Source organism: Ruditapes philippinarum, unplaced genomic scaffold, assembly GCF_026571515.1.
Source record: "Ruditapes philippinarum isolate M1 unplaced genomic scaffold, ASM2657151v2 ctg533_1_1_1_1, whole genome shotgun sequence".
NCBI classification, from domain to species: domain Eukaryota; kingdom Metazoa; phylum Mollusca; class Bivalvia; order Venerida; family Veneridae; genus Ruditapes; species Ruditapes philippinarum.
In genome coordinates this window covers 184,538-195,835 of record NW_026858050.1, presented here as the reverse complement: position 1 = coordinate 195,835, position 11,298 = coordinate 184,538, and the positions used below count along the sequence as shown (strand labels likewise).

The 11,298-nt window shown below is 32.8% G+C and overlaps 1 protein-coding gene across 1 annotated transcript; it reads right to left on the bottom strand.

The window, feature by feature from the left end:
• Positions 1-250: 250 nt before the first annotated feature.
• On the bottom strand, positions 251-11,289 carry LOC132751932 (NACHT domain- and WD repeat-containing protein 1-like). The gene is made up of 10 exons (XM_060742150.1): positions 11,199-11,289; positions 8,744-8,812; positions 7,929-7,993; positions 7,295-7,344; positions 6,156-6,196; positions 5,594-5,716; positions 5,101-5,303; positions 1,774-1,944; positions 936-1,122; positions 251-432 (listed from the first exon to the last, which is right to left on the bottom strand). The coding sequence occupies exons 2-10, from the start codon at positions 8,769-8,771 to the stop codon at positions 251-253; spliced, it is 1,050 nt and encodes a 349-aa protein (XP_060598133.1). The 5' UTR covers positions 8,772-8,812; positions 11,199-11,289.
• Between the last annotated feature and the right edge of the window lie 9 nt (positions 11,290-11,298).

The window sequence follows — 11,298 nt, the reverse complement described above, 5'->3', positions numbered from 1 at the left end:
AATGGAATTTATTAGGCCTTGCTACTAATTGCTGTAATGGAATTTATTAAGCCTTGCTACTAATTGCTGTAATGGAATTTATTAAACCTTGCTGCTAATTACTGTAGTGGAATTTATTTGCTACTTATTGCTGTAATTAAATTTATTGATTCTAGCTACTCATTATTGCAATGGAATTTATAAAAGTCTTGCTATTAAATGCAGTTTTTACTGAACACAATGTACTTTCACTACAGTAGCATACCATAATCTAAGTTAATTCTGTACAATATATAACTACCTTATCTGTTTTAATGACATCTATAAACCTTGGAATATCTTTGAGTTGTAGGGATGCATCACTTAGTATTTTGAATCTTCTTTTATATACCAGACAATGTTTGTCAACATCTAGTGCTTTTAGTATACCATCTTGAATCTCACATTCTGTCACTGGAAAAACAACAAAATATACTCCTATTGATACATGTACTGTGTATCAATACCTTAGGATCTACATGATTTGGTGTTAATATCTTAAATTTAAATTCTAAGCTAGGGTAGTGAAGCTATAAGGGTAAAATTTAATTGCCTGTGTCAATTTTCTTGAAGTGTGAAGTATTTTATTTTGAGCGTTTTTATTTAAATCAGGAGGCATTCCTCTATGAGTAATATATTCCCCCCTCTTTTTATCCTCCCCAGCCCCTGCTATGATACTGAAAATTCTTTAACTTATCTTTTTATGTTTGAAATTCTTAAAAAAACTGTTCAGACATGCAATATTATTGTTCTTATATTCTTTATTGCAATAAAATAACATAAGAGTGAAAAAATAAAATTAAAGTCTACATTATTGTAGAAAAATTTTCCTTTCAGCTTATTTGAAAGTTTTTTCCCCTCATATGGCTAAGCCCCCTTTCTCCAAAAAGTGAAACACTGTCTTGTTATGAGCATACCTGATAAGAAATACTGATGTTTTTCCTCAGCCGTCATTTTCCCATCATTGAATGCTGAGTCAGCAGATTTCCTGAGAATGTTCTGTAATGCTTCAAATGTATTCCACCAATCAGCAGTGTCCTTTATCCGGGGCTCCTCACATCCAGGTGAAAAATCAGCAAAAAATGTATACTTTGATCTGATTGGCTAAAATTAATAACACTTTTATTGATTAACATGTATATGCATATATCATTCATATCAACAAGACACCTATCAGTCCTATCCCAAAGATTAAACTTGGAAAACTGTAAGTAAAAACGTCTTTCATATATTTTATAACTCTTGGTCATGTAGTTATATTGAGTCATTTAATGATGAACAAAACAGCAAAATGTAACAAAATTTTCAACACCTTGCATTAGATTTTTTTTACACTTACACTTTAAAGGTGAGAGGTGACAAGATTTACTGGCAGAACATCCAGAGTTCCCATTACTATTTATGGTATGAGAATGTACCAAAGATTGCAAAACCTACATTGTGTAACCCAGCTCAACAGCACTCTCACTTGCATTAGTAATTTTCTTTTGGGAATCAAACTTACAAAATGATGACTGATGTTTAAAGTCAATCATTAAATCTAAAAGTCACGAATTACGTACATTGGGTTTGTCATTTTATACAAAAGCTGCATAATTGTAAATGATGCCTCATACATTAAAATAATACAGAAAAAGGCTTATTGATCCAAAAATTATTCTTCAATCCTAAAATTTTACATGTTCCATTTTTAACCTAGTATGGCCCAGTCAAGAATAGAATCTTTTTGATTGTCTTGCCATAAAATAACAATACCTGAAGCATGTACATATTTGGAACAGCATTCTCGTCTAGTTTATACCATTCCTCTAGAAGTTGTCTATTCTCCAAGTTCAGCTTGGCTGCCTCATACCTCAACCTCTCAAATGTTTTAACATTTAATTCTACTGGTATAGGACGGAAACCATAACGATCCCCAGACAAAACCTGACAATATGAAAAAAAGATGTTTTTAAACAACTAGATGATATTTATACAAGAGGGCCATGATGGCCCTGAGTCGCTCACCAGAAACAACTGGCTGCTTTTCAGTGTTGGAATGTCAATATATTCTAATATTAAATTTGAGCATAGAATATGTTTAAACAATAATTTGAAGAAATGCCATGACCTGGGGCATTTAAGCTTTAGCTTAAACGGGGCTAATCAAATTAATATGAGCAAACTTGATAAAAGACTACCAAAGAATGCTACATAGTTTGGTGATCATCTATCAATTATTTCAGTAGGAAATGATGTTCGAAGGTTTTTTTCTATTTTTAGTTTTAATGGCCCCTAAAAGAGGCTAATCAAATTAATATAAGCAAACTTGATAAAAGAGTACCAAAGAATGCTACAGACAAAGTTTGGTGATCATCCATCAATTGGTTCTGAAATAGAAGATGTTTAAAGGTTTTTCTATTTTTAGCTTTAGCGGCCCCTTAAAGGAACCAATCAAATTAATGTGGGTAAACTTGATAAAAGACTACACAAGAATGCTACAGACAAAGTTTGGTGATCATCCATTTATGAGTTCTGTAGGAGAAGATGTTTAAACATATTTCTATTTTTAATTTCAATGGCCCCTAAAAGGGGCCAACCAAATTAATGTGACAGACTTGATAAAAGACTACCCAAGAATGCTACAAACAAAGTTTGGTGATCATCCATCAATTGGTTCTGAAGTAGAAGATGTTTAAAGGTTTTTCTATTTTTAGCTTTAGCAGCCCCTGAAAGGGGCCAATCAAATTAATGTGAGCAAACTTGATAAAAAATTACCCAAAAATGCTACAGATAAAGTTGGGTGATCATCCATCAATTAGTTCTTTAGCAATAACGTTTAAATGTATATCTATTTTTAATTTTAGCGGCCCCTAAAAGGGGCCAATCAAATTAATATGAGCAAATTTGATAAAATACTACCCAAGAATGCTACAGACAAAGTTTGGTGATCATCCATCAATTAGTTCTGTAGGAGAAGACATTTAAAGGTTTTTCTATTTTTAGCCCTAGAGACCCCTTAAAGGGGCCAATCAAATTCATATGACCAAACTTGATAAAAGACTACCCAAGAATGCTACAGACAAAGTTTGGTGATCATCCATCAATTAGTTCTGCAGAAGAAGATATCTAAAGATTTTTCTATTTTTAGCTATAGAGACCCCTAAAATGGGCTATTCAAATTAATATGAGCAAACTTGATCAAAGACTACCCAAGAATGCTACAGACAAAGTTTGGTGATCATCCATCAATTAGTTCTGTAGAATTGGACATTTAAAGGTATTTCTATTTTAAGCTTTTGTGGCCCCTAAAAGGGGCCAATCAAATTAATATTAGCAAACTTGATAAAAGACTACACAAGAATGCTACAGACAAAGTTTGGTGATCATCCATCGATTAGTTCTCTAGAAATAGACATTTTAAGGTATTTCTATTTTAAGCTTTAGCGGCCCCTAAAAGGGGCTAATCAAATTAATATGAGCAAAAATGATAAAACATTACCCTAGAATGCTACAGACAAAGTTTGGTGATCATCAATCAATTAGTTCTCTAGAAATAGACATTTAATGGTATTTCTATTTTTAGCTTTTGCGGCCCCAAAAAGGGGCCAATCAAAATAATATTAACAAACTTGATAAAAGACTACCTAAGAATGCTACAGACAAAGTTTGGTGATCATCCATCAATTAGTTCTCTAGAAATAGACATTAAACGGTATTTCTATTTTTAGCTTTAGTGGCCCCTAAAAGGGGCCAATCAAATTAATATGAGCAAACTTGATAAAACACTACCCAAGAATGCTACAGACAATGTTTGGTGGTCATCAATCAATTAGTTCTGTAGGAGAAGACGTTTAAAGGTTTTTCTATTTTTAGCCCTAGAGACCCCTAAAAGGGGCCAATCAAAATAATATGAGCAAACTTGATAAAAGACTACCTAAGAATGCTACAGACAAAGTTTGGTGATAATCCATCAATTAGTTCTGTAGGAGAAGATGTTTAAAGGTTTTTCTATTTTTAGCCCTAGAGACCCCTAAAAGGGGCCAATCAAATTAATATGAGCAAACTTGATAAAAGACTACCCGAGAATGCTACAGACAAAGTTAATGCTACAGACAAAGTTTGGTGATCATCCATCTATTAGTTCTGTAGAAGAAGATGTTTAAAGGTTTTTCTATTTTTAGCTCTGCTGACCCCTTAAAGGGGCCAATTGGAATGACATGAGCAAATTCCAGTGTGACTGTCACAAGGATGCTACAGACCAAATCTGAAGTAAATCTGTTAAGTAGTTTCAGAGAAGAAGAAGATTGTTGACGCATGACGACGGACGATGGACGCCAGAGCATTCCCCTTTGATACTAATAGCTCACCCTGAGCCTTCGGCTCTGGTGAGCTAAAAAGAGAAAGTTTATGTAACATTCGCACATCTTAAACTGACGTGATCATTGTTGATGGTTGTACTCAGGTGCCTGTTTGTGCCTAAAATAATGCACTGATGGGCACCCGAGGTCTTCCTCCACAAGTAAATCTAGAACGTAGCCATATGACCTATACTGTGTCGGTGTGACATAAAACCCAATCAAACTAACAAAACATACAGACCTGATCATGATACATGTATATAAATCCGTCAGACTCACAATGGAAATCTCAAAGAAGAATAACTCTACCACAAAAAGAATTAACTCATGCAGACTACATTCAAACAGTTATTTTTCAAATTGAAATTAGCAGAGTACAAGTTCTGTTGCTTCTCTGTCTAAGTTCAGACTTAAATCAGAATCTCAAAGAAACAAGCAGCTGTGCAAAAGCTAGATGGATGTTTTTGTTAAATAATAAAAAGGAGTAACATACATCAAAATTGCAACAAAAACAAACCAGTTAATAGCATTTCTTCATTTGTGAAGCTTCATTCATAAAAAATTAGTTGAATATTTGTGAATAAAATGACAAAAAAAATCAATACAAATCTATCTTATAACAGAAATATATGAACTTCTACTGTTGTTTTCATATACTTTTTCAACAAGCTGTTTATAGTTTATTGCACATATACTGATAAGAAATCTGTGTTTAAAATATCAGTAAAGGTTTGAAATATACCACAAAGTTTGGCCCAACTGATGTTTTTTGACAATTTGCTACTTCAAGTAAACACAACTTCTCTACAGAGTGATCATTGATGCTGTCCTCCGTAACACCCCATCTCATGTCCACAACCTGAAAGTCAAGGCCAACCGAAGCGCAGTAATCACGCAGGTGGGGATATGCCTCTCGTACCAATGTGTTCCTCTCTGCACGCATATCTGTTAGTGAAGAACAATGTAGCCATATAACTGACAAATATCATTGTGATTTGAGGGATAAATTTCTAATGCAGCCTAGAATTGAATTCTTTCATGTGAAGTAGCTATTCAGACAACATTGAGAAACTTTGTCTATAGCTAGCTGGCAAATGTAGAGCTTAGCAAAATTATGACCATGGATTTGAGGCTGATATAGCTCACCTCCGAGTGTAACTTGATAAATTGATAAAAATCATTAACAGTATAAGGAAGCTGGTGCTAGACCTCATAAAATTTGGTTTTAACCTTACCTGAAAATGTTGAGCTGAGAAAAATCTTGACCATAGTTTTAGGCAAGGGAGGTAAATCTTTCAAATCACCATGTAGCATCACGTTAAACTTGCGCGTTGCATCTTGGGAATATTTTGGCTTTTCTAAAAAATCAGAATATTTAGTTAACATAATTATCTAGCTGTAAATAGTAGGAGTCAAACATCAAAATTTTACACCACATAATGAGCTGTGACAAAAAATTTATGCACTTGATGATTTATTCCTGGTAACAATTAAGATGAGGTGTTGAGACATGGCAGGGTCAAGTAACATCTAATTGAGAAATTTTGGAAACAAATATTCATTATAAAGATTTTTTTTTTAAAAATATGCTTTTTTACAGTTTAATTTCATCTTACAATAAATACAAATTTGAATCAGGTAATTTTTGTAATCTGTAATCATTTTCCTTTGCTTTATCCAAAATGAGTTCATTTCCTTGCATGTCAACACTTATTTTTGTAATCTATATTATTTATGAGTGGATAGAAAAAATGTTGAATGTTTTCGAGTTATACAGAAAACTTTTTTTCATCATACCTTTCTTAACATTACTGCGGTAATTTTTATCCTTCTCACTCCTGTTAACATAAAATAATAGGATTCATATTAGTGATATATTACACATGTATATTACCAAAGGGGTCCTACACTCTCAGTCTTAGATATGTTCATATACAAAAAATGTATATTGTAAGTAACCTGCACAAGCAATTTAAGAAAAAATAGTTGTGAGGTTATTTGAAAGGTTACTTACTCTGTACATGAGTGTATCAGACACCTTTGGTATATATCTATGTTGTTGCATATTGCATGTTTAATTACTGCCGGTAAAAAATACCTTTCTTATTTATTAGGACGGCATTAACCAATAAAAATGCACTGAACCATTTAATAATAATCAATTTCATGAAAACATTAAGATAGAGTAGAAATTGGCCAACACAACATAGCCAGGTAAGATTACACTAGAGTATAGACTGGCCAACACAACATAGCCAGGTTAGACTACACTACAATATAGACTGGCCAACACAACATAGCCAGGATAGACTGCACTAGAGCACAGACTGACCAACACAACATAGCCAGGATAGACTGCACTAGAGTACAGACTGACCAACACAACATAGCCAGGACAGACTGCACTAGAGTACAGACTGACTGACACAACATAGTCAGGATAGACTGCACTAGAGTACAGACTGACTAACACAACATAGTCAGGATAGACTGCACTAGAGTACAGACTGACTAACACAACATAGCCAGGATAGACTGCACTAGAGTACAGACTGGCCAACACAACATAGTCAGGATAGACTGCACTAGAGTACAGACTGACCAACACAACATAGCCAGGATAGACTGCACTAGAGTACAGACTGACCAACACAACATAGCCAGGATAGATTGCACAAGAGTACAGACTGACCAACACAACATAGCCAAGTCAGACTACACTAGAGTACAGATTGGCCAACACAACATAGCCAGGTCAGACTTCACTAGAGTATAGATTGGCCGACACAACATAGTCAGGTCAGACTGCACTAAAGTAGAGATTGGCCAACACAACATAACCAGATCAGAATGCACTAGAGTACAGGCTGGTCTAGCTCATGTTGATGGCATTAGTCTGCTATTATAGCCAGCAATATTTGAAGAACTAAACTTACACCACCAATGCTGCTCCTTTTGTCTTGAATTTTTGCTTTGGTTTAGCATCCTGAAATATATTCAATATTGTGAATGTATATATAGCTTTGTTTACACAAGTTAAAGCTGCATGCCTCTCGATGAGCCAAAAACTTAAGACTAGGATTTAAAGAAAAAGTTAAATGATTCAAGCTTTAAAAATATTTTACATGTTATGTGTGATTAATGTCAAATTTTGCAGTACATGTATTTATTTCATATTTCTACTGCAGGACTAATGCACTGTATAGGCTATTTTTGCATATTTTGAACTCTTTTTGCCAACCTATGTGGATTTAAAGTGACTTTTGCAATGCGTAAATGGATGTCCACTTTACAATATTTTACTTGTAAAACATTTTACAAAAATCATGACAATTAGCCGGAGGCATGCTGCTTTAACCACTTATTCAGGACAATAACATAACAGATACAAACAAGCATGATTTACCAACAAAGTAAAATATTATGTACACAATGTATTTATCAAGGCCTGGTGAGCAAATGATAAAAAGTTGTAATTTTCAAGCATTGACCAATTTGAAGATAACTATAACAGTATCAGTATAGGTTAGTTATAACAAACCAAAATAAAAAATGACAAAGAAAACATACCTTAATAAGTTTATCCCCAGACTTCAGCTGAAATGATGAGGCTCTCTGACCACTCATTCTCTTGCCTGCCAATTAATATCAAAATAATGAAACAAATCACAAAAATATCAACAGAAATTCGTCCTTAGACAGCACACTTGACTATTCTCAGTGCATTGTTTTAAAATGTAAAATGAATGTGTTATGTAAAGAAAGTATAAATAAACGGCCTTTAATGTGGTTCCACAATAAAAGAAGACCATTGTGCTTGACAGTAAGGAAAGGGGCATAACTCTGAAAAAAAGGTAAGCCATGGACCTGTGCCCATGATGTTAGTTAATCATAGTAAACAATGTCTAAAGTTTCAACCTTTTCCCTACAGTAGTTTTGGAGATACCAACTTGTACAAAAAAAAATAACCAAAGATGACGCCTTCAAAATTAATAGCCAAGTTTTGTGTAATTTTCTTTGATTTTCAATTTGTACTCGAATTTGCAGATAATGTAAATTTAAATGAATGAATTTACACACTTGACCCTTGATAAGTTGATTCATATTTTGTTTTCATTTACTTATTTTGGTATAAGATCATTTTTTGCAAAAGAGAAAAAAACTTTTACTTATACTATATACAATTTGTTTTATTTCTCCAGTTTCAGTTATTTGCATTTGAAGCTATTTTCTGCTTTTTTACAATATTTATCAATGGCAATGCTTAAAGTTGTTCAAAATAAATAATAAAAAGTAGAATGTTAGCATTATTTATTAATTTTTTTATTTATGTTCTCATTAAACGACCAGATTACTTATTTACAATTAGAGCTAAATGAACTTACCTGAGGTTTTAGAGCTTAATGAAGACATCTTGAATCTAACTTATCACACAGCTCCCATTCATTCAAACTCTAAAGAATAAATTTATGAAAAACATAAGAGACAGACACAAGATATGATGACAGGTCTGTCCTTAAAAAGCAAATATCAGAGTTGATCACACTTTAAAGTAAATTGTTATGTATTGACACTATGTTATTTTCAATGAAGTGATTTATTTGGATTAATATGTTCATGCATGTTATAATAAAAAAAAATTTATTTACAAAGTAATTTTGAAATAATTTTAAAAATATGGCAAAATAATATATTTTTCAAAAATAAATCTTCTCTTTTGTAAGCAGGATTCTTTTGGTGATTGCATGTTTTGTTTGAAAATGGCCATTCAAAATTTGCTCAAGCTAAATAAAAGTCCATAATGATCTTATAATAACCTTATTACCGTAATAAATTTCCATTGTTTTTCAATTTAATAGAAGTTAATGTTCTTATTTTTTAAATTTCATTTCTATCACCATTACTGTAAACTAATCTAAACCAGTCACTCACCTATGCAAAAAGGAAGTGGCTAGTCGTACGGGCCCGTACGGCTAGCCAAAAGTTCTAGCCGTACGTGAGTCACGTACGACTAGCCAGGACTCGCTGTATTGTCTAGCCGTACGGCACTTTTCAAAATTATATAGAAGTCGACCATGCATATGTTATTTTGTGCCTCATGATTATGATTTGTTGTTTTATTTGACTGAAAGATGTTTTTTTGTTAATTAAGCACATGGATCGAATAAATAATGATCGGAGTGAAATAAATAAATAAATACATAGAACATTGAAAAAAAAAAAACGGTGAAAAGCAAAAATAATTGTATAATTTTCAAATACAGTAGATAAATATCGAACATAAAAGCACAAACAATTAATAAGCCATAAATAAAGCCTACCCAGGGACTGACAATAGAATTTTAAAATGCGTTTCACGGAACATGCAAACTTTCCTTAATGATGGACAAACTTCTATACCGTCGGTATTAAATTAACGCAAATATCAGAGCCTAACATTGATTTTTTTTTTCATTTTAAAGGTGTCGAAAATTAAACTTTATGAAACAAAAAAGGATTATTATCAAAATTTTGTAAACTATTTCAATTTATGTGATTTAACTGCGACCTAACGCTATTTTTTTCTCGATGTCTTGAAATGATAAAAATCGATATTCGTACTTCTTTTACTGTAGCCAACAAGGCGATTAATCTCTATTTCAAGTAAATATACGAAGACAATTACTATTTCATGGTTAAAATCCTCGCTTAAAGTCACGAAAAAACATATATGTATAATTTCGACTTCTATATAAATTTGAAAAGTGCCGTACGGCTAGACAATACAGTGTGTCCTGGCTAGTCGTACGTGACTCACGTACGGCTAGAACTTTTGGCTAGCCGTACGGGCCCGTACGGCTAGCCACTTCCATGCAAAAAAAACATTACAAACATAAGATACACAAATGACTATATATTAATCATTTATCTTGAGTTAAATTCTTTTGTTTTGAAATCACTGCTTCCTTGTTCTTACCCATAGGCTACATGATAAAATCTCAATTGAGTGGCTTTTTCTACTGACTATTTACTTATATCCAGTTGCCACCCCTGTTTTTTAGTACATGTACCAATATCCTTAATGTGACCATAAATCAAATGTTTATGTTTCCCATGAAAACATTTTAACTGGAATATGTACAGTATTACTGACTTGCACATTATCGAGGCATCCTTAAAACTGATGAAATCAGCCTTTTGGAATCCAGAAATGTATCTAGTATGCAGCGCTGATTTACCTATGTCAGATTAAATACTATAAAAATACGAGCTTAATCATTTGTAATCATATAAAACTTGCACTGTGTAAATTCAAAACATAATTCCAACAACCACTAAGTAAGTTAGTTTTTGTTATGTCAGAATTAGTTCCATTTAATCAATTGTGCAACTTTGTTGGTAGACAAGTTTAAATCCGTTAATGCCGACTAACAAATACTAAGTTTAACCTATACTGGCATAGTTTATTGCTCTAAACCTAGCTAGGTTAAGGATAATTTTCCAATTCTAATTTCTATACTCAGTACACTCATTTTATCTTCAGCTAAATATTTTCACATGATTGATGACAACAACTGAACAACACTGTCACATCAAGAGTTAAAACTGTGAAATAAGAAATTCCACTTAAAAATATTCAAATGTTCCATTCAGGTAACTGATTTAGATCAATAATACCAATTAAAGAGTGCAAAGTAAGGTGAAGGCCAAATTCACAATTAACCAAACTTCATTTGATGCGCTTACAGACAGTTATTCCGTCAATAATTTTCTAAGTAATACATTGCATTATTAGACTGGATAAGTTAACAAGAAATACAACAGACTGACTATCATATCCGTATGACAGTGAAATGTTACCTCAAAAACTAAAACTAAATATAATCCATCAGCCTATTTTCAGTAAATGCTTGGTTAGCAACCCGGAACAGGGGAGATAACAAGCACCTGTTAAAAGTCT

Coding starts and splice junctions, on each gene's coding strand:
- LOC132751932 (XM_060742150.1), bottom strand. CDS start 8,771: ATGTCTTCATTAAGCTCTAAAACCTCAG. Junction 5,304..5,593: donor TCTCAGCTCAACATTTTCAG/GTAAGGTTAAAA, acceptor CTTCACTAACAG/ATATGCGTGCAGAGAGGAAC. Junction 1,123..1,773: donor CAAATATGTACATGCTTCAG/GTATTGTTATTT, acceptor TATTAATTTTAG/CCAATCAGATCAAAGTATAC.